The 24,503-nt window shown below is 40.0% G+C and overlaps 1 protein-coding gene across 1 annotated transcript; it reads right to left on the bottom strand.

Annotated features, from left to right (window-relative positions):
• Positions 21,810 to 23,389, bottom strand: LOC109228151. The gene is made up of 2 exons (XM_019393328.1): positions 22,702 to 23,389; positions 21,810 to 22,628 (listed from the first exon to the last, which is right to left on the bottom strand). The coding sequence occupies exons 1-2, from the start codon at positions 22,864 to 22,866 to the stop codon at positions 22,419 to 22,421; spliced, it is 375 nt and encodes a 124-aa protein (XP_019248873.1). The 5' UTR covers positions 22,867 to 23,389; the 3' UTR covers positions 21,810 to 22,418.

Raw genomic sequence — 24,503 nt, 5'->3', positions numbered from 1 at the left:
AAAATTCAAGTTATCATGAGTGCCAAATCCTCCGTCTCGTCGTATCATCATAATACGATACTAGGGCAATTCCTGCGAGTATTGCTTCCTCAAAAAAACTTCACTCCAGAACTACATGAGGTCTGATCCTCATTAAGCCCGAGGTATATAAGCAATTCAAAGCCAGAACTCGGCCCGATTCCCTAAATTTCTTCCTAGGAATTCTCTAAATCTTACAATTCATAATCATCGTGCCAATCCTGCAATGCATGCCTAAAGTCGGGATAAAATTGGCTTTGGTTCATTTTCTTTGCCCAAAAACTCTTTCATTGTCTCCGGTCAAAGAGGGGCATCTATTGACAGCTATTATTTTCCATCAATAAATACATGTTTTATAAAAAAATAATTAAGTATTAGTTTCACAATTAATAACCTAGTATTAGCACTATGACATTAAGAATATACTACTTTAAACATCATTAAAACAATTTCTAAAATACACCACCTAGGCTTTATAATTAATTTAATAAATTACTTCTCAAATTTTGATTAATTAGATAATTATTCAAAATTAGCGTCATAATTTAGAGGACAAAGTATTTTATAAATTATAATGATTACTACTATATTTGATGATTATAATTTCGACTATATTTTATTGAAAATAATTAAGTTTATTTAAATTAATTTAAAAAAGGATCAAAAGGCAAAAAGGCTACAATTGCAAATCTCTAATTGAACACAAGATGGCCAAATTTTAAATTTATTTTGGCCCAAATGACAAGCCCAATCCGAAAAAACACCCAGTCAAAGACCCTCTAAGCCACTATAGTGATCCGCGTCCCTCTCCCTAAACCAATCAGCGCTTGCCACGCCACCGGTCTCCCATACTCACAAAACAAACACAGCTGATCTGAGCCGTTTATTTCCTAGATCGATGGCCCACAATTTTACTCTACTTTCCTCTTTAATTTTCAAAACACTTGGAGACTTAATCTTGACCATTGGATCACAAGGATCCAACGATTCCATACGAAATTGATTCAATCCCTAATTATCAGGATTGTTGATCCAATGATCCAACGGCCCAAATTCATTCTCGCAACCTTATCCTAGAGACAGCCAACTCCCAATCCCCTTAACCCTAATCATTCAATCCAAACACTCAGCCACCCTCTTTTCCCTTCTTCTCTCATCTCTCTCAAACTCACCAGACCGGTCAATCACAAAACCTTGCACTAATTAGTGCAAGGCCATGAGTCATGAGTAGACATTATTTCTTCTTCCTTCGTTACCCATGATTCTCGCCGAATCTTTGCTCATTTCTCCTTTGAGATTCAAAGTCCCCAAATCTGAAAACCTTAACCTAGAGATGAAACTTCAAATCATCTGTGGTTCAAATCCATGGCATGCATGGCCATTCGTCTTGTCCCTGTACTGTGAAGCTCATCACTCTCTTTCCATTTTCACCATTTATTTCAAAAGCCCTAATGTTGAAGTCATAGACCAAAGCATGAAATCTCAAATCGTCTAAGATTTTCTTGTGTTCTTTCAAATCAAAGCGCATGGGAGTCTCCTCAGGACCTCATTATGATTATTCGAGGTCCAGAGGTCAAATGCAATGACCTCTGGACATTGGGGCTTTACCTGATTGGTTTTGCCATCAATAGTCAACTTCTTCTCTTCTCAGGTAAAATCCCTCACCGATTTTACTTCTGTCTCTCTGATTTTCACTTGCCTATACATGCATCATCTAGAAGTGGTCATCTTCTGCTACTGAGTTTGAATTTTGCTGAAACCCTAAGCCATTTATGGCACTATAAATATGGACTTTAATATTCTCACCTAACAGACCAACAAGAACTAAAAAACCCTAATATGAGTACCAAAAATTATCGAGATTTCAAAATCTTAGGCTCTCTGTCTCTCTCTCTCTATGATTAATTTCCGTTTCCTTTTGTTTCGAGTTCCTTCACTATTCAGGTGTTTGAAACTTTGGGTACTCATATGGCTAAGTTAAAATCCTGTTTGGGTTTGCTGCCCAAGAGGAGGTCAGTGCACCTCAATCCTTTCTCTTTAATTTCTTCGTTCGAAAATCATGAGCATGCTATCGTGTTCCTATTAACTACTTTGTTTATAATGTTTTTTCAGTGTATAATTGTTCATTTTTCACCATGACTTATCGATGATTTGTGATAAGTTGTTGTATTTATTATTGGTTAAGTAGTTGTATGACTTCAATCTCTGTATTGAATAGCCTACATGATTAAGCTGCATAACTTGCTTTAATGATTTCTCCTATCTACTTAGACCTCAGATCATGCTACAATGTTTTATTATAGTATTCACGTTTATCATGTTGTATTCTCCTGAGTTATGTTACTTTGTATTTAGATTTTTCTATAGTCTTCATGTTTAACCTACTGTACCCGTCTAAGTCCTGTTATTCTATACTTGGGTTTTCTGTTCATCATGCCATGTTCTTTGAGTTCTATTATTCTAAACTTGGGTTGTTATTATATGACTCTAGATAGGGTATACATGAAGGTATATAGGATAACCTTGCCTCACTTGGTTAAGGCTTGTGAAACCTGAGTATTCAAAATACTTCCATATACGCTTGTTAGTCCTTAAGTATCCTTTGAATCCTCACTATGAATGCTTTACATCCATGTCTAACTGTTAGTTGTAAATAGTCCTACTAGGATGAATTTCTGTGCACATTAGTGATATTTGTTATGATCAGCCTATCTCTTATGAGCTAGGGTGTAGTTGTGCCTGTTGTGGTTGAAGTTTAACCATTTTCTGTAACTTGAATACAACTCCACCATGTCTAGTATCCAAGCTAGTCTGTACAACCAACATAAGTCTTTTTAGTATGATGTTTCCCCTATTTTTAACCCATATTGACAATATGATTCTATAATGTTTGAGACTCACCTTGTCTAGTGAGGTTATGATCTTGATTGAAATCTTTGTATGTGTGAGAGTTTGGTATGAACCTTTTTTTTATCCCTCAAGACTTCATAATTTGAACATCGTTTTGGAATTATACTTAGTCCTTCCTTTCCCCGGTTATTCTAGATTGAATCTGGTGTAGGAGAAACCTTCTATTATTACTAATAGAGTGCAATAACTTCACTATGCCATCGTCTAAATCTTTACTAAGGATCTCAAAGGATTCAAGAAGTGTTATTAACCTATGTGTACAATCATTAGTTAGCAACTAATCCTACATCCGCTAGTCATGAATTATTATCAACTTATTATGCTTTGCTAACTGTTTTCCTAAAGATTTTTGAAGCCCAAAGGCAACAGTCCCTCTTTCAAAAGGAAAATCAGAACTGAGTTGCAAGATTGGTTTTTTCAAAAAGGGAATCAACTATTTCGAAAAGATTAAAGTGCTTCTGCACCAAAAATAAAGGCTTGTAAACAGTTTTCTATTTAAAGCCAAGGTACATATTAGGATCATTTTCATAATACTTTCACCACATTAGGATAATGTCAACTTCCATGATTTAGGAAACAAAGCGCTTTAATTTAGGTTCCACATTTTCCATCTCTCAGAGTTCTTTTCAAGGTTATATATACTAACACTAATTTCCTAAAGTCTTTTCTTTAAATCCATCCTCTTTAAACCATACTCTTCCCTTATAGATATTATGCCATAATATATGGTAAGCTATACCTTTTTGAACACTAGTTAATGCATAGTACAAGCAATTAGTCCTGAATCTAGTCTAAGTCCTGTGGAGCTACCTCATGTAGATTTTAAGGGGTTCCTAACACCTTTTTCTTAGAAGAACAAGAACCCTTACCAATAATCTCACCGGTTAGCAGATTAATAAAAAATATGATCTTTAGTAATTAAATAGGTACCCTAGTATACCTTTAAATATTAGGTGGCGACTCTCTTTCATCACCAATAGAGAAATCACAAGTTGAATCTCGTTTTGACTAGTGCAAAATAGGGTGCAACACCAGGTTCAAGACGCTCAGAATCAGAGAGAAGGTCTGATAAAAATAGGTACGAGCACTACATGGGACCCGCGGGGCGAGATTCTCGACCTAAACAAGAGAATGCACGATTTGATTCTAGATCAAGGCAAAAAGAGGCGAGTTCTTCATCCAGATTCAAAAAGGAGCGAGATGCCCGAAGCAACGATTTCTATACTCAAGAAAGAATAGGAGATTATAGCTTAATGTTAGCACCTCTGAATTGGTGGCTGTTCTAAGGGGGATGGGAGATAAGGTGCGATGGCCGAAAGAGATGAGATAAGATCCAAACAAAAAGGAACCCAGATTTCTGGGGCGAGTTTCACAATGACCATGGCCATAGAACAACAGATTGCAGGCTTTTGCAAGGAGAGGTTGAACATTTACTGAAGGAAGGTTATCTTATCGATCTATTTAGTGAGAAATGGAGACAATCCTACATGAAAAATAGGCAAGAACTCCCAAAGCCTCTATCACCAAAGAGAACAGTCAATGTCATAACCGAAGGAGATAAAGCAGTGGGTTAACATACACAACCTCGAAAAAGGCATCAAAAGTTACTGGCACTCACGGGAGACGAGTTCGCCAAGTCTTGGAAGGTGATGGTACGATGTTCGATGATGAAGATGCGGACGAATTGATGATTCCTCACAACAATGCACTGGCAATATCTTTACTTGTACATGATACTAATGTAAAAGGAGTTTTGATTGACCCAGGTAGCTCAATAAACATCATTTTACTGAGAGTAGTAAATGAAATGCAAGCTAATGACAAGGTCATACCAAAGGCATGATCTTTGTCTGGATTTGATAATTCGAGCGTTGTTACAAAAGGAGATGTTGTACTGGCCACGTTTGCAGAAGGAGTCATCAAAGGTACAAAGTTTCAGGTAATAGATGCGGACATGGCCTATAATATAATCTCAGGAAGGCCATGGATTCATGATATGGATACTGTCCCCTCCATGTTGCATCAAGTTATCAAATTCCCTTCACAGTGGGGGATCCGACAAATCTGCAGAATCAACAGGCTTCATGAAGTATTAATTCGGTGGTGATTGCAAACACAACCACCAACAATGTAGATGCGAAATTGCAATTAAAGAATTCAGTTGAGGACACCTCTGTTCATACCTCAACTGAAATACACAAGGGCAGACTAATGTCGATTCAAGACCCCATGTGATTCAAGATCTAGAGGAAAATGAGAACATTAAAACAACCATGAAGGATCTCGAGGCTGTAATATTATTTGTCCACTGGCCAGATAGAAAAGTTTACATTGGAGCAAATTTGAGCCCAGAAATAAAAGGTAAGTTAATTGGATTTTTACATGCTAATGCAGATTGATTTGCTTAGTTGCATTCAGATATGACATGTATACCACCAGAGGTGATCACTCAAAATCTAAATAAGGATCCATTAAACCCACCTGTCAAGCAAAAGAAAAGGAAGCAAGGGACCTTCAAAAATCAAGTACCCTTGTTGGTTCTGAAAATTGGTTCAATACGAGAGATAAAGTATCCTGACTAGTTAGCTAATACTGTTGTGGTTCCAAAAAGAATGGGAAATGCCGAGTTTGTATTGATTATACTGATTTAAATAAAGCTTGTCCTAAAGTGTCACGACCCAAAATCCTAGTCGTGATAGCACCTAACCCAACCCGTTAAGTAAGCCAATTAACAAGTATCCAATTTAATGAGATTGATTGAGAAAAATGAATGATAAAATAACTAAACCTTTATACATTTCCCAAGGACTGGTAGTACAAATCATGAGCTTCTAAGATTTAGAATTCACAAAGCTGGTAAGAAAAAAATACATCATCTGTTTGAAATATCCATGAACAGATTAAAATTCTAAAGCTACCAAAGATCAAGAGGAAGCTATGACTAGAACGTAGGTACATCTTCAAATTCAGCTCCCGCCATTTATAGCAACATCAGCATCCAACATCTGCACGCAAGGTGTAGAAGTATAGTATGAGTACAACCGACCCCATGTACTCAATAAGTAACAAACCTAACCTTTTGGTTAAAAGTAGTAACGAGCTGGGACAAAGGTCGGAGTCCAACACCAATAGCCAACAACAGTTCATAACAATATAATAAAAGTGATAAAAGAAATAACTCAAAGATAAAATGCTCAGCTCATTCACAGTTCCAAAAATTAGGCATGTTTTTCAAGTATAACAGTAAAACCCAAATCTTTTACCGAAATCACCAAAACATGAGTAAGTTTGTAAAACTGTGATTTTTCCCTAAACTTTCAACAGGTAAATGTTTCATTATAAGATGGCATGAGGAAAGTACATATCTATGCCTACATGTCAATGTGTATGAGAAGTCATGAATGACATAATACCGTACAACATGAGGAAAATGCATCTCTATGCCTGCATGTCAGTTGTGCATATCAAATGCAATACAACACAGTGATAAAACCATATGCATACTCTAAGAGTATCAATTCACTCAGTCCTCACAGTCACTCATTCCTCACAGTCACTTAGTCCTCCCAATCACTCGGCACTCACTCTCGGCACTCACTCTCGGCACTCGCGCTCGGCACTCGCACTCGCACTATACAGGGCAAATCTAGCCCAAAGAGTTAATAGCACTGCGCTCACTGTGGGTGTGCAGACTCCGGAGGGGCAGATCTAGCCCAAGCACTATAATAAGCCAATCATGGCATGAATCAATAATACCTGTTGCGACATGCATCCCGATCCCATCATGAATCAATAATACCTGATGCGGCGTGCAACCTGATCCCATTAATATCCTCACAATCAGGACCTCGGCCTCACTTAGTCATCAATCTCTTCAGTCTCTCGGGCTCACAATGTCATGACAATCAGCCCAAAATGATGGTGTAATGTATCAATAAATGGTAACGGAGACTGAGATATGATATGCAAATGGATGCGTATGACTGAGTATGTAATTGCAATGTAAGCAAATAACTCAACAGCAGAAATGACCTCAGTGGGTCCCAATAGGATAAGCATATAGCCTAGACATGGTGTCATGACCCGACTTCCCCCTCCCCCTCGGGAGTCGTGATGGCGCCTACTAGTGACAGCTAGGCAAGCCAATTAACCGAATTATTAACCATGTTTCCATTTTTAAACTCATTTCAATTAAAAACCAAAAACTTAAGAACAACATAAGTTAACGAGCAGAATGAATAAAATTTCAGACTTTAAAACATCGCTAATAAAATCTCCTTAATGAACTACCCAAGATTTAGTGTCACAGCTTCACAGACTGTCTAAGAGTACTACAAATAAGGGTCTGAAAGAAACAACAAAATACTGTCTCTGGGACTACATAAAAGAAACAGGTAAAATAGATAGCGGGAGACACCAGGGTCCGCGAACGCCTGCAGGACTACCTTGGGTCGCCTGATAATCAAGAAGCTGGAAGCTCCCTACGGTCCGAAACCTGCGATGCTGGGATCTGCACAAAAGAGTGCAGAGTGTAGTATCAGCACAACCGACCCATGTGCTGGTAAGTGCCTGGCCTAACCCCGGCGAGGTAGTGACAAGGCTAGGACCATACTCCAGATATATATATATATATATATATATATATACACACACACACACACACACATCTACAGCGGAAAGATAGAAATAATAAGCAATTTAAACTGGGGAAGGGAAACATGCCTCGGGGTAACAGATAAAACAGATCGTCAAAGAAATATAAGGAAACTACAATTTAACTTCTAACACGAATAAAGAGAAATACAGGCAACTTTCATGTTAAGTTCCCTTCTTGTTGCAGGCGTGCAACCCGACCCCATTTCATTACATTTTGTGGTAAGCGTACCACCCGCTCCCATTTCATTATATCTTGTTGCAGGCGTGCAACTCGACCCCATTTCCTTACATTTTTGTGGTAGGCATACCACCCGCTCCCATTTCATTATATCTTGTGGTAGGCATGCAACCCGACCCCATTTCATTACATTTTGTGGTAGGCGTACCACCCGCTCCCATTTCATTATATCTTGTTGCAGGCGTGCAACCCGACCCCATTTCATTTCATCTTGTGGTAGGCGTACCACCCGCTCCCATTTCATTATATCTTGTTGCAGGCGTGCAACTCGACCCCATTTCCTTACATTTTGTGGTAGGCGTACCTCCCATTAAATTATATCTTGTTGCAGGCGTGCAACCCGACCCCATTTCATAAGTCATCACAACAATCACAAGAAATCCCGGCAAGGGAAACAAAAACAATATAATAACTTCTCAGCAAGGGAACAATAACATAAAAGCAAACACCCCGACAGGGGAAAATCAACTATAACCAATCTTAGCTCAACTTCTACTCAGCTCAACATCAAGAATTATCGATTAAGGATTTCGTAGCATCATTTAAGAACACAACAACTATCCATTTAAGACTCACGGTCATGCTCGACACCAACGTATAAATACTCCTCACCATGCCTATACGTCGTACTCAACAAGAAGCAATTAACAAATAGGACACAACTCCTAATCCCTCAAGATAAGGTTAAACCGGACGCTTACCTCGCTTTGCAACCAAATTCAAGATTTACAATGTATCCGAATCTTTGCAACAACAAAACCACAAGCCTTCGAGCCCAATCTTTTATGGATGAACACGAACTTCAGATGGACTCGACCAGAGCTAACGAATTACAACCTGGTCGGCGGCCTCAAACTCGATTGAGGTTTGGGTACTGTTCCACGGCGAAAGTAGCAGCAATTCGAGCTGCGGTTTTGGGGGGTTAAAGAGTGGGGTTTTTTTTCGTAATTGATGTTGGGGTTTTAAGGAAGTTATCTCACGGTTGTTTTTCAGCTTATTTGGGGCTATTTCGGGCTACTTTTCAGCTGGGTTTTGGTGAGTTTAATGGTGGGATATGGGCTGGCAAGTGTGAAGATTGACAGCTCTTAATTGGCTGCATTTTCATGGAATTTGGGGCTGTTTCAAGGTGATTTTTGGAGCTGATTTGTTGCGATTTTAGGGCGTTTTGGAGATGTTTCTAAGGTGGTAACGACATTGGGTTTACCTAGCTAATGCTCACTGGTTTCTATTTATAGAGGCCAAAAGAATCGGGTCAAAATACCCCTTTTTGGTCGGGTCCGCATTTTGACATGGCCATCGCAGATTGTAACCCTAGCCTCCATCGCATTTGAGATATGCGGTCCGCATTGTTGGAAATGCGATCGCATGTGAGACCACATTTTTGCCGTTGATTTTTTGCCCAAAAATCTGTCTTGATCTGCGATCTCAGTGTGCGATATGCGGTCCACATTGTAGAAATGCGACCGCATATGTGACCTCATTTCTGACGTTGATTTTTGCCCAGAAATCTGTCTCGATCTGCGATCTCAGTGTAAGATATGCGGCTCGCATTGTTGAAATGCGACCGCATAACCTGCCTTGCGATGCCGTTTTGCTCTCTTCTCTGCTCTTAGGTCCTTACACCTCATACACTGGAAGAATACTAAAATTACATTCTTACAAAAAGGAAATTGCGTCTAAAAACAAGCGAAAATCTAAGCAATTAGTATCAAATGTGCTTCCGGCACATCAGGTCGTGACATTCTCCACCAATTCAAGCCTAATTCTACACGGGACCTCCAAAACCAATTCTGATCACACTCCTAAGTCATAAATCACCTCCCGAAGCTAACCGAACCATCAGAACTCACATCCGAGCCATCTAACTCATAAGTCAACATCCGGTTGATTTTTCCAACTTAAACCTTCTTTAAAAGAGAGTAAGTGCCTCATTACTTACCAAACCCACTCCGAACGCAAACTACTCAACTCGATCGCATAAAACACGGATAACGAAGCATAATGAAGCAGAAATGGGGGAAGCGGAGCGGTAACTCATGAGACGACTGGCCGGGTCGTCACACATGGTTTCTAACATGGATCATAACTCAATTACACTAGCACATAGAGATTTCATAGATATAGATAAGAGTAGGTAACTACACAGTACCATAGAAATAACCGAGTCACAATTCACTCGGTGCACGCCCAAACGCCCGTCACCTAGCATGTGCGTCATCTCAATACCAAACACATATCACGTATAATCAGGGGTTCCTACCCTCAGCATCAAGCTTAAAAGTGTTACCTACCTCGAACAAGCCAAATCGATACCGAGCGAGCCAAACAATGCTCCAAAAAATGCCATCCCGCGCGTACCGACCTCTGAATGGCTTGAAAATAGGCAAAAGCAACTCAAATACATAAAGTAATGCATAAGGAAATAATTCTAAATGATAAAGGTCGAATCTTTAATCAAAAGCCAAAAGTCAACCAAAAAGTCAAACCGAGGCTCGCGCCTCGAACCTGATAAAACTCATAAAATCCGACAACCCATTCAGTTACGAGTCCAACCATACTAGTTCCACTCAAATCCGACTCCAAATCGACGTTCAAAACTCAAAAAATTCACTCTATGAAACTTTAGACAAAACCCCCCCTATTTCCCTCTTGAAATCCTCAATCAAATGCCAAAAACGAAGATAGATTCATGAAATAAAATCAAAACCGAGTAAACAACACTTACCCCAATGCATGTGGTGGAAATCGCCTCAACAATTGCTTCAATCCGAGCCCCAAATCTCAAAATATGGTAGAAGAAGCAAAACCTCGAAATATATAGAATCTGCCCAGCATTGTTCGCATTTTCGCATCAATTTCCGCTTTTGCGGACTCGCGTGCGCGACCCAGCTTTCGCTAGGCTCAAACTCAGCAGCCATCGCTTCTGCAATCATTTTCCCGTTAATGTCGTCGCGCTTCTGCGCAAAAAATTCCCGCATTTGCGACCCCTCGCCAACAGTCCATTTCCGCTCCTCCGATAAAATTTCTGCATCTGCGCCTTTGCAGATGCGAAGAAAACTCCACATTTGCGGCCTCCTGCCAAGTAGTGCTCTTCGCTTCTGCGCTCATGGTCTCGCTTCTGCGAGCATCGCACCTGCGCAATACCAGTCGCGGGTGCGGAACACCAGAACCAGCAGCCCCAAAAAATTCAACTTAGTCCAAAAATTATTTGAACCTTGTCCGAAACTTACCCGAGCCACTAGGGACCCGTACGAATATACCAAAAAGTCCTATAACATAATACAGACTTACTCGAGGCCTCAAATCACACATAACAACATCAAAACGACGAATCGTACCACAATTCAAACTTAAATGAACTTTGAATTTTTGAACTTCCAAAACTCGCACCGAAACATGTAAAATCAACCAGGAATGAACCCAAATTTTGCACACAAGTCTCAAATGACATAACGAAGCTATTCCAATTCTCGGAATCACAATCCGAATCCGATATCCCCAAAGTCAACTCTTAGTCAAACTTATGAATTTTCCAGACCTTCAAATTTCCAACTTTTGCCAATTAGCGCCGAAACCTTCTAGAAATATCCAAATGCAAATCCGGGCATACGCCCGAGTCCAAAAGTACCACCCTGACCTAACGAAACCATCAAAACTCCAATCGGAGGTCAAATACTAAAAAGTCAAACTTGGTTAACTCTTCCAACTTAAACCTTCAATAATGAAATTCATTCTTCCAAATCGGGTCTGAATAACTTGAAAACCAAAACCGACGATTCACATAAGTCATAATACATCATACGTAGCTACTTATGCCCTCAAACTATCGAGCGAAGTGCAAATTGCTCAAAATGACTGGTCGGGTCGTTACATTCTCCCCCACTTAAACATACATTCCTCCTCGAACGTGCCCAGAGTCGTTCCAACACCATCAAAACGTCGTGTAACCTTACCATGCACATACCCAGGGGTGATCCCACATCACCCTAATCCAAATAAGCCTAATGACACAACCTAGCTTAAGATCCTTAATTCAACTTTAGCCCATAAACCTTAGAATCCAATTTCAGACATCCGAAATTTCCTATAAGACCCGAATCTCGCATCTACACACTGTATAAGCCTGAACAAGCTCCATCAAGCCATAACCATAACCCAAGACACAATCACATGATATACCACGTAACTCCAATACTCATAGCAATAACTTCCGATCACAGTAGCTTCTCAAAACAACCCTATACCCGTAATAAACCTCATATCGAGCAAAACCCTGTTCTAAAACCTCCGTACACTGACGATGATGAAAGAAACACGCAGAACTCATAATCACTCATTAGATCAACTAGTTACGGAGGTCTCTCACCTAACCAGAACCATAGCCCAAATTCTAAGCTGACTCCCGATATTATCCGGACACACCGTAATCAAATTCGATAGCAACCACCTCAGGCCCAAAGAATACGTCTCATCAAATACAAGCTACCCTATTAACATGCCACACCAGTACTACCCGGAGCCACAAATCGTGCAATCCGTGCACCACTATGCGACAATTCAAATTCACTCAAAAATAAGAAAATGACTCAAATGAGAGAACTGTCCACAAGCTCAACAAGTACCACTAAAACGCAATGCTAAGAACCCATCACACATAGTAGAACCAAAACACAAGATCTATCACAAAGGATCATATCCCATCATAACCCAGTTGCAATACGTGATCCAATGCTCAAAATCAACAACCATAAGCAATTCGACACCAAGTACACAAGTGCATGACCATAACCACGGAGAAGCGAATAACACTTTATACCATAGCCCAGAAAGAACATAACCAAGGCGCAATCAACCATGCAACACCCTAATAACCATCTCGCTCAAATTCCGCTACAAGACCCAAACAGACCCACACCATGTGTGCATATAACCAACAAATCACAACCCTCTGTAGCATAGAAGAGTAACAGATAGAACACATGATACGCATAAGATCAATTCTAACCGAATAACACACCTTTCTGCAATACGGTGACAAGTCAACAAATCCGACGCGGTGTAGGATACATCCTCATTAGGCCTACCAATGAGCCCCCAAATCAACACGTGTCATCCACAAATTGATAAATAACCCTCCAAAAGTCCACAATGACCTAACTGTAACACATACTACCAGTTGGCTAACTTTGGCCACATCTACATAGTCCACAACCACGAAACAATCTGCTTCCGAGAACTTCCAGCCTCCAATTCCATCGAACACATGAATCGCCATAGTCGATTCCAACTCTGCTACTCGAATGGCCAACCCATCTATCATACATAATCATCCCCACAAGAAATACTTCTATAATTCTTCTATGCCATATAGCAAAATCTGAACGTCAGCAGTTGATCAACCAGGCGAGTACCGCAATAACCATGAAGTATCCGTAAGTCAAAACACAGTGCGCCTTCTGAAATACACACCCTTCTTAGGCAATACCAAGTAGTAATACCATTTATCTATTCATCTGCAACCATCCATGTTGTCTAAAAACTTATGACCTTCCCTTCAAAACTGAATTGTGACCTTGCGCATACAAAACTAAATCTCACACAACACACCGCATCTATCTTGTCATCATATGAAAAGTACGAGAATCTCAAAATCAACTCTGAGTCACCAGCAGAATACATACCCGATCAGTCAGAAACCTTACATTTGATCCCATCCAGGAGAAAATCACAATAAGCAACATGCTCATCACACCGATAGGAAATATCTATCTCAAACTGTGGCAGTACCCATCGAGAACTCTTCGAAACCCATTTGTACATAACTAAGTTATCAGAATTGAATCTCTCTATCTCAACCAGCCACGTAGGTCGCCAAATCCAAGGGTATTACCACAAAACACCTGTAGAGACTCACCACATCATAACTACCCAAAGAACCGATCATATCCATTACCGTGCTGATCCAAGATATTACCAAGTTGTCATATTTCTCCGAGTTCCTTCAGAATTACACTCAAGTTGACACTTCTCCTTGCCAGAACACCACGATCCTCAACCAAAACTCACCACACGAGACCCTGGCATAAAACCACATCACACTAAGGCCCATAGCCGTTGTATTCCCTCTTAGCACCCCAAAGTACCACAATCGTGACACCCACAATTGTATTCCTTGCTTAAGTCATCCCCCAAACCAGCCTCTGCAAGTCATAACCGATCCACAATTATGCCTCAGACTGAAACCAATACAACACGTAACCATGCAATCAAATCGTTGACAGCCGACTCTCCTACTTGGCTCAAAGCCATAGATCAAAACATTCGATAACTTACAATGCCCATACTCTATTACTGCCATAATACCGTAGTGAGATTCAACTAAACCCTTCATAAGCTCATGTAACACCAACCATAAAACACCTCAAATCATCCGCTAAGCTCACATTTATCCTCGTGACGGTCAGGTCAACTTTCTCAACCAATCCAAACTCAAATCGCAACACCTATAACCCACTGGTAGAAAAGAAACTCTCCATACAACATCATAAGGATCACACATCCGTAGACCACCCCGCAGGAGATAACCCACCTGCTTAGCTTCAAACTGACATCTCTTTATACCCTTTCACAGCCACGACTACTACGCAATCACTTAATCTTCTAAGTCTGAACTCATCAACAAGACATGAGAGTATAATTTGTTCCACAGTTAAACAACATGAAAGATCCTTTAATACACTTATAACTCGAGACTATACGTCACATCCAAAACAAAATCAAGCACCACTTGTCCTTTTCACATCCCAAGCAAACTCTTCCCGTCACATTCAAATCATCTGAACACATCCCGCAGTCACATCATACTCATCATATAGCTATCCAGCCACTCATCGAGCCACAAATTCCACTCATAGGGACACTACCGGACATATAAATCCAAAAGTACGTGCTCACATAACTAAAATCCATGTGCTCAAGCTACAGTCAAAACCCGACCTCAAGTCCCCCAGACTGGCCCATCATCAGCACACAGAAATCACATCTCGCACCTCATCCATGGAATCACAAGCCGTCGATGTACAGCTGGTACCGAGCATTCACATACGCGTACGAGTGAGTGGAAGGAATTCAAAGCGATACGCTTCACGCTGAATCAATGTCGCACGATAAGGAAAGAAAGATGGGAAGTTTATCCTAAATGCCCTGTAGCCTCTCAAAGATAGGTATGGATGTCATCATGCCGATCTGTAAAACTCTACTAGACACTTGCTCATGACTTGTAGAACCCATGAACCTAGAGCTCGGATACCAACTTGTTACGACTCAAAATCCAACTAGTCATGATGGCACCTAACCCAACCAGCCAGGTAAGCCAATTAACAACTATCCAATTTAACGAGATTTATTGAGACAAATGAATGATAAAATAACTGAACCTTTATACATTTCCCAAGGACTGGTACTACAAATCAGGAGCTTCTAAGATTTACAATTCACAAAGCTGGTAAGAAAAAAATACATCATCTGTTTGAAATATACATGAACAGATTAAAATTCTAAAGCTACTAAGATCAAGAGGCAACTATGATCGGAACGCAGGTACACCTTCAAATCCAGCTCCCGCCATACACAGCAACATCAACATCCAACATCTGCACGCAAGGTGCAGAAGTATAATATCAGTACAACTGATCCCATGTACTCAATAAGTAACAAACCTAACCTTAGGTTGAAAGTAGTGACGAGGTGGGACAAATGTCGGAGTCCAACACCAATAGCCAACAATAGTTCATAACAATATAATTAAAGTGATAAAAGAAATAACTCAAAGGTAAAATGCTCAGCTCGTTCACAGTTTGGAAATTAGGCATGCTTTTCAAGTATAACAGTAAAACTTAAATCTTTTACCGAAACACCAAAATATGAGTAAGTTTGTAAAACTGTGATTTTTTCCAAAACTTTTAACAGGTAAATATTTCATTATCAGATTTCATGAGGAAAGTACATCTCTATGTCGACATGCTAATGTGTATGAGAAGTCATGAATGACATAATACCGTACAACAGGAAAATGCATCTCTATGCCTGCATGTCAAATGCTATACAACACAGTGATAAAATCATATGCATACTCTCAGAGTATCAATTCACTCAGTCCTCCCAGTCACTCAGTCCTCAGAGTCACTCATTTCTCATAGTCACTCAGCCTTCATAGTCACTCAGTCCCACAGCCACTCAGTCCTCCAAATCACTCGACACTCGCTCTCGGCACTCGCACTCACACTTCCACTCGGTACTGTATGGGGCAGATCCAGCCCAAAGAATCAATAGCAACTGCACTCACTGTGAGTGTACAGACTCCGGAGAGGCAAATCCAGCCCAAGCGCTATAATAAGTCAATCATGGCATGAATCAATAATACCTGCTGTAGCGTGCAGCCCCATCCCATCATGAATCATAATACCTTCTGCGCCGTGCAGCCCGATCCCATCAATATCCTCACAATAAGGCCCTCATCCTCACTCAGTCATCAATCTCTCCAGTCTCTCAGGTTCACAATGTCATGAACATCAACCCAAAATGATGATGTGATGTATCAATAAATAGTAACAGAGACTAAGATATGATATGGAAATGAATGCGTATGACTGAGTATGTAATTGCAGTGTAAGCAAATAACTCAATAGCAGAAATAACCTTAGTGGGTTCCAACAGATAAGCATATAATCTAGACATGGTTTCTAACATGGATCACAGCTTACTCTAGCACGTAGAGGTTTTATAGATACAAATAAGATTAGGTAACTACACAGTACCACAGAAATAATCGAGTCACAATTCACACGGTGCACACCCATACGCTCGTCACCTCAACACTAAACACATATCACATGTATTCAAGGATTCATACCCTCAACAGCAAGTTTTAGAAGTGTTACTTACCTCGAACAAGCCAAATCCAATACCGAGCGAGCCAATCGATGCTCCAAAAAATGCCATCCCGCACGTACCGACCTCCGAACGGCTCAAAACTAGCCAAAAGCAACTCAAATACATCAAATATTGCCTAAAGAAACAATTCCAAATGATAAAGGTCGAATCTTTAATCAAAAGCCCAAAATCAACCAAAAAGTCAAACCCGAGCCCGCACCTCGGAACCCGATGAAACTCACAAAATCTGACAACCCATTCAATTGCAAGTCCAACCATATTAGTTTCACTCAAATCCAACTCCAAATCGACGTTCAAACCTCAAACATTCACTCTATGAAAGTTTAGACAAAACCCCCCGATTTCCCTCTTGAAATCCTCAATCAAATGCCAAAAACGAAGATAGATTCATGAAATAAAATTAAAACCAAGTAGAGAACACTTACCCCAATCCATGTGGTGAAAATCGCCTCAAAAATCGCTTCAATCCGAGCCCTAAATCTCAAAATATGGTAAAAGAACCAAAACCTCGAAATGTATTGAATCTGCCCATCATTATTCGCATTTGCGAACCAATTTCCGCTTCTGCAAATTCGCGTGCGCGACCCAGCCTTCTCTTTTGCGAACAGGCTCAAACTCAGCAGCCATCACTTCTACGATCATTTTCCCACTTCTGCTGTCGCGCTTCTGCGCAAAAAAATTTCCCCATTTGCGACCCCTCGCCAATAGTCCATTTCCGCTTAAAATTTCCGCATCTGCGCCTTCGCATAGGTGAAGAAAACTCTGCATTTGCGGCCTCCTAGCCAATAGTGTTATTCACTTCTGCGCTCATGGTCTTGCTTTTGCGACCATCGCACATGCGCAATACCAGTCGGGGGTGCAAAACACCAGAACCAGCAGCCCCAAAAAATTCAACTTAATCCAAAAACTATCCGAGCGTCCAGAAATTACCCGAGCTACTCGGGACCCTGTCCGAATATACCAGCAGGTCCTATAACATAATACGGACTTATTCGAGGCCTCAAATTATACATAAAAACATCAAAACGACGAATCATACCACAATTCAAACTTAAATTAACTTTGAACTTTCAACTTCCAAAACTCGCGTCGAAACATGCCAAATCAATCCGGAATGAACCTAAATTTTGCACACAAGTCTCAAATGTCATAATGAAGTTATTCCAATTCACAGAGTCACAATCCGAATTCGATATCCCCGAAGTCAACTCTCGGTCAAACTTATGAACTTTCCAAACCTTCAAATTTTCAACTTTCGCCATTTAGTGCCGAAACCTTCTAAAAATATCCAAAAGCAAATCCAGACATATGTTCGAGTCTCAAATCACCATCTGGACCTAACGGAACCATCAAAACTCTAATCTGAGGTCAAATAATAAAAGGTTAAATTTGGTCAACTCTTCCAGTTTAAAGCTTTAATCATAAAATTCATTCTTCCAAATCGATTTCGAATAGCCTGAAAACCGAAATCGACGGTTCACACAAGTCACAATACATCATATGGAGCTACTCATGCCCTCAAATTATCGAGCGAAGTGCAAATTGCTCAAAACGACCGGTCGGATCGTTACATAAAGATTCATTTCCTTTACCACACATAGATCAATTAATTGATTCTACCACAGTTCATGAGATTTTATGTTTTTTAGATGCCTATTCTTGTTATAATCAGATAAAAATGGACCCTCTAGATGAGGAAAAACCCCGTTTATCATAGATAGGGGGACTTATTGCTACAAAGTCATGCCATTTGGTTTGAAAAATGACGGAGCCACATATCAAAGATTGGTGACCAAAATGTTTCAAGTAACACCTAGGAAATACTATGGAAGTCTATATAGACGATATGTTGGTCAAGGGTCATCAAAAAATGCTTTAAGTTCTTTTCCGTATTGAAAAAGCAAAATCAATTTATATGAACTGAAGAGTGTCAACAAGCTTTGAAGGACTTAAAAGCGTATCTATCAAATTCACCTATGTTAGCAAAACCAAAAGACGGAGAGTGGTTGCTCATCTACCTCGTTGTATCAGAAGTAACGGTAAACGCAATATTGGTACGTGAAGATAAAGGTAAACAATCTCCAATTTATTATGTTAGTAAGACTTTACTAGATGCTGAGACACGGTATCCTCACCTAGAAAAACTTGCTTTAGCTTAATTATGGTGTCAAGAAAGTTACAACCTTACTTTCAATGTCAACCTATTTCCGTTATAACTGTTGTCCCACTAAGGAATGCATAAACAAGAATTGTCAGGTAGGTTAGCTTAATGGGCTATAGAACTCAGTGAATATGATATTATATATCAGCCTTAAACCACTATAAAATCTCAGGTTTTAGCAGATTTTAGCTCGAGCTTAGTTCCTGAAGCAGAAAAAGAGCTACAAAATATTTACCGGAGCTAATCTGAGGACTTGGACCTTATTTACTAACGGTTCTTCAAATATTAAAGGAGCAGGTTTGGGGATTGTTTTAATTCCACCTTAGGAGAAATCATAAGACAAGCAATAAAATGCTACTCAATTACTAACAATGAGGTAGAGTATGAAGCTGTGATTGCAGACTTGGAACTCGCATGAGAACTTGGTATTGAACAAATTCTAATCAAAAGTGACTCGCAGCTAGTAGTTAATCAAATGCAGAGGACTTACGTGACAAGAGAGACACGAATGCAACTGTACCTCAAAAAGGTAAAAAAATTGCTTAGGCAATTTTAAACATGGAAAGTTGTGCAAATACCTAGGGAGGAAAATGCAGAAGTAGACGCATTGGCAAATCTCACGTCTATCGCTGATGCAACAAATGCAGAAAACACTATTGTGGTACATCTGTTTCATTCAGCCCTCGACCAAACCAAGAGTGAGGTAAATTTCAATAATTTAACTTGGGATTGGAGAAACGAATTTGTGAACTTTTTGCAGTATAGTATTTTGCCTGAGGATAAGAAGAAATTCCGATTGTTACGGTTGAAAGCTGCTTAGTATTGCTTAATTTGCGAGAATTTATATTGCAAAATGTTTGGTGAACCTTTAGCACGATACCTTGGACCATCACAAACGAAATATGTAATGAAATAAGTACACGAGGGGCATTATGGCAATCATGCCACGGGAAGATCGTTGGCGATGATATTAATAAAGGCAGAATATTATTGGCCAAAAATGGAAGAGGAAGCAAAAAGCTTCATAGCATGGTGCGATAAATGCCAATGATACGCCAATAATATGCATCGACCGGCGGAACTATTGCATTCAGTCATATCACCATGGCCCTTCATGAAATGGGGGATAGACATCGTAGGGCCTTTACCTCAATATAAGGGAAAGGTACGATTCTTGTTAATTCTAATGGATTATTGCTCATAATGGGTAGAAGAAGGTGCCTTTAAACAGGTGCGAGAAAAGGAAGTTATGGATTTTATTTGGAGAAATATTATATGTCGATTTGGAGTCCGAAAGGAGATCGTCTGTGACAATGGCCCACAGTTCATAGGAGCAAAAGTTACTGACTTTTTTCGAAAGCTAGCAGAATAAACGAATCACTTCTGCACCTTACCACCCAGTGGCTAACGGGCAAGCTGAGTCGACAAATAAGGTCATCATCAACAACTTAAAAAAGCGATTGGAAGAATCAGGCAAATGGCCAGAAGTGCTACCGATGTGCTATGGGCTTACTGAACAACGAAGTAAACTAGTACGAGAGAAACCCCATTTTCACTTGTGTGCGGAACAGAAGCTCTAATTCTGGTGGAGATAGATGAAGTAAGCACGAGGTACACACATACTACTAAGGCAACAACCGAGGAAGAGCTACGAGTAAATTTAGATTTGATAGAAGAAAGGAGGGAAGCAACATTAATTTAGATGGCTGCTCAAAAGCAGATGATTGAATGATACTATAATAGGAAGGCCAACCTGAGGTACTTCAAAATTGGGGACTTCGTCCTCAAAAATTTGTTCCAGTCAACAATAGCGGCAAGCGAAGGAAAATTGAGTCCAAATTGGGAAGGCCCACATAGGGTTAGGGGCATTGCTGGAAAAGGTACATACGAGTTGGAAACCATGGATGGCAAGGTGTTACCATCACATTGGAATCCAGTCCATTTGAAGAAGTATTACTTCTAAAAGATGTTAATACCCACGGGCAGGTATCATACAAGTTCAATTTTATTTTGTTCATTTGAATTTTACTAACCATCTTAGATGATAGGCAAAAAGTTGGCCCGTACCAAATGATGATATTAAACCCGAAAGACACACGGAATACTAAATTATTTCCGGTCTAGGTTACAACATTTCTGATGGCAAAAGGGTTATGCAATCATTATCTAAAAGATTATCTCCGAGTCTTGTATGTATTTCCCTTTGCAAGAAAAGGATCATAAGTAAGGATTTGATCCAGAGTTCGAGATCTCATGCTTCAATGCTCTAACACTGGGGGGGGGGGGGGGGGCTATGATATAGAAGGATACATAAGGAAAAAAGATGTATACCAAGAGCAGAGTTCACCCAAAATCAAAATCTTGAAGAAACCCTTGAAGAAAAAATTTCAAAGGCGTTCGAGCTCGCAAAAAGGATGAACAGTAAAAAGGCCATAAATATTCCCATGAGCTTCTAGGTTAAGGCCATAAATTTAGTCATGGGAAGAAATACCTGAATTTGTAAACCTGCTACAAAGAAAGCACTTTTGAAGAGTTCGTTTAAACTTATTAATTTGAAAGTTTAAAAAATAAAACTTCCTCAAATTACTTCATGTTTCATATCTTTGCACCAATATGAAGATGAGATGTCATCTTCGTCAGTGTTGTTGATATAAAAAGGGCCCTCTTTTATAAAACCTAGTGCATATTGAAGTCACGGTCTGATAAAGCATTTTAAATGTAAGTATAAGCTCAAAAACTGAAAGAGCAAAAAGCATAGTATGCAGCAAAGTGATATTTCAAAAAGTATAATATGCAGCAAAGAGATATTTATATCATCACCCCAAAAATAGGGGCGAAAAATCTTCCAAATATTATCTAAAAAACAAGAAGAGAATTCCAACAAAAACCAAAAACAAACAACTTCAACAAAAGTCAAGAGGGAAAAAACTAGGGAGCATCATCCACGGGAAAAGAAGGATTAACTTGAGAAGATGAGGGTTGAACATCAATTTCACTAGGAGTAACTCCATCACCATCACCTTTGGAACTTTCATCCTCGGGTATAGAGAAGCTTTGATGTTGTTGAGTCTGTTAAATCATCTCTTTAGCCTTTGCATTTTCAGCATAGAGGTCAAAACCCTCCTGGCTAGCTTCAGTTAGAGTCTCGAAGCGAGTGCAAAAAAGCCCAGCTAACATCAAGTGTTAACTTGTCTTTAAGGGCCTCGTATCCTTTTCCCACTGCTCGATCTCAGCTTTTAACTCTTCTTTTTCTGCTTCTGGGGCTTCATAAGCTGCATTTAAATGAGTAAGAAAACTCTCAAGGAACTGAATCTTGTCTGTAGAAGCACGAAGGCCTTCTTGAGCCCGGGTAAGCATATGTACCAGATCACCTGCGTACACCTCTTTTTGATTAAGAAGCTCTTTCAAACTCCTTATCTCTTCAGTTTCCTTGGAGTGTTGTTTAGCGAAGGAGCATTCCAATCTGTCCTTTTCTTTCTCAACTTAATCGGAAGAAGCTTTTAAAATCACTAATTCAGCGGAGATCAACCTCAATTGTTGTTCTAAAGATCCTTTCTCCTCAGCAAGAACGTCTTTCTCCAGTCGGAGGCCTTCGAATTGCTCTTTCCAATTATGAGCCTCGGTGTACAACTCAATCACCTGCAGATTTGTCCGAGAAATCCTTCTCATAAGCTCTGTACCTATCAAATTGATCTACATAAAGACAAACGAAGGGGAGTTATGATTGAAAAAAGAAGGAAAGAAAAATAAGTAAGTAAAGATATACCTTGAGGGAAGAATGGATAATGTCATTCATCAAGGTCAAAGAACTATGACCCTCGAGCTTTTTTCTTTCCAAGAGAGCAGGAAGTGGTTTTAACCACACAGCATCGTGACCAGACTTTTTCAATAGATTCTCACTATCAGGGACTTCAATTAGGACTTTTTTCATACCCCGCCTGCTGCCGGAAGGCTCGTCTTCTTCACGAGGAACAATAGTAGGGCAACCACTGGGGTAACTGTTGGTAGAGAAATAGGGGGATTAACAGTAGGTGTAACTGACAACATTGGAAGAGAGGCAAGAGGCAGCTCTTCAGAAACAGGCCCAAATTCTTCTTCACCTCCAAAACCTTGGGCAAATAACCTTTCAACGGGACTTGGGGGGGGAGGGTATCAAAATTACCAGCATCTTCATCATAGATATTCACATGGACATTCTCTGGCTCATCAACGAGACTAAAAGGAATTGAACTTGAAGGGGGATCTTGAGAGACATGGTTTCATCATTCAAAACCACGCGCCTTCTGACACGCAGTTTCCTCACCAAGGAACCTTCTTCGGCATCCTCTTCATCTTCAGACCCACGGGCTTCAGCAGTTTTCCTCTTGGAAGAAGATACACTTAAAATTTGTTCTTGTGCAGAGCTTACAAAAAGCCTCATAGGGGGAACAGAAGCGGGGCTGATGCCGTGAATGGCAAACCCTAATAAAAAAGGAAAAAAAGTATATGCATTAAAAGGAAGGAACAAGCAAAGAGGAAGGAAATCATGGGAATAAAAAGTTACCGTGAGTCTTCACTTTCCGCCAAATTTCTGAGAAAGAAATTTCCAGGACCTCTTATCCATGGGCAGCAGTCAACATTTTTTCTACCCAAGCACGAAAGTCAGGAATTTCTTCGAAAACTTCCATGGTTGCTGAAAAAATGAACATACATTCATTTAAAGAAAATCAAGACATGAAGAAAAGTAAGGAAAAGGGGGAAAACACTTACGTGCAAAGTTTCACTTTTCAGGGAAATGCATGTTTTCATCACCCACTAATCCACGAGTCAGGGTAGCAACAAATTGAGCATACCAGCCACGGTCGCAGTCATCCTAGGGGCTGATTAAAACCCTTTTACTTCTAGCCATGAGGGAAAAGACACCTTCACGAAACAGTTTTGGAGAATAAAGGTGAAGCAAGTGACGGAACGTAAAAGGGGCGGAAACCAAATCCGACAAGTAGCGAAGGCAAGCAACTGCCCTCCACACGATGTGACTGAGGCAAACATTAAAGTAGCGAGAGAACTCAATAATCACAGGGTCAATGGGAGGTTTAAACCCTAAATTGAAAGGATAGGTGTAAACAAAAGAAAAACTAGCATGGTAAGAAGTGATTCTTTGATTAGAACCAAGAATCAATACTGGAAAATCTGGTTTCCAGTGGCATTCACGTCAAACCAAAAAAAGAAGTCCAGGAGTAATCAAGTTTGGGTAATGTTAAGCGGGGTTAAGAGATTCTATAGAAGAAACCTATTTTTTCATAGCTTCGCGGTCTGATACGAAAGAAAACTCTTGAGGGACAATCTCAGAAACTATAGGCTCACGCATGAGTTCATTCTGATCCCTCCCCTTAGAAGAAGATCTAGGGGTTAAGGGAGATTCAGCCCTAGAAGAAGTTGGTTTGACATTACTACTTTGAGGAGTAGAACTACGAGTAGATAATGAACCTAAACTACGGAGTCTGTCACCTCTCCTACTCCTGGTAGGGGTAGTAGAAGGAGTAAGTTCATCAACAATCACCATTTTACGTGGGTCTGGTGTTGAAAAAG

This window comes from Nicotiana attenuata, chromosome 6 (genome assembly GCF_001879085.1).
Source record: "Nicotiana attenuata strain UT chromosome 6, NIATTr2, whole genome shotgun sequence".
Taxonomy (NCBI): Eukaryota; Viridiplantae; Streptophyta; class Magnoliopsida; order Solanales; family Solanaceae; genus Nicotiana; species Nicotiana attenuata.
Note: the sequence above shows the minus strand (reverse complement) of the source record. Positions and strands in the feature narration are given on the sequence as shown.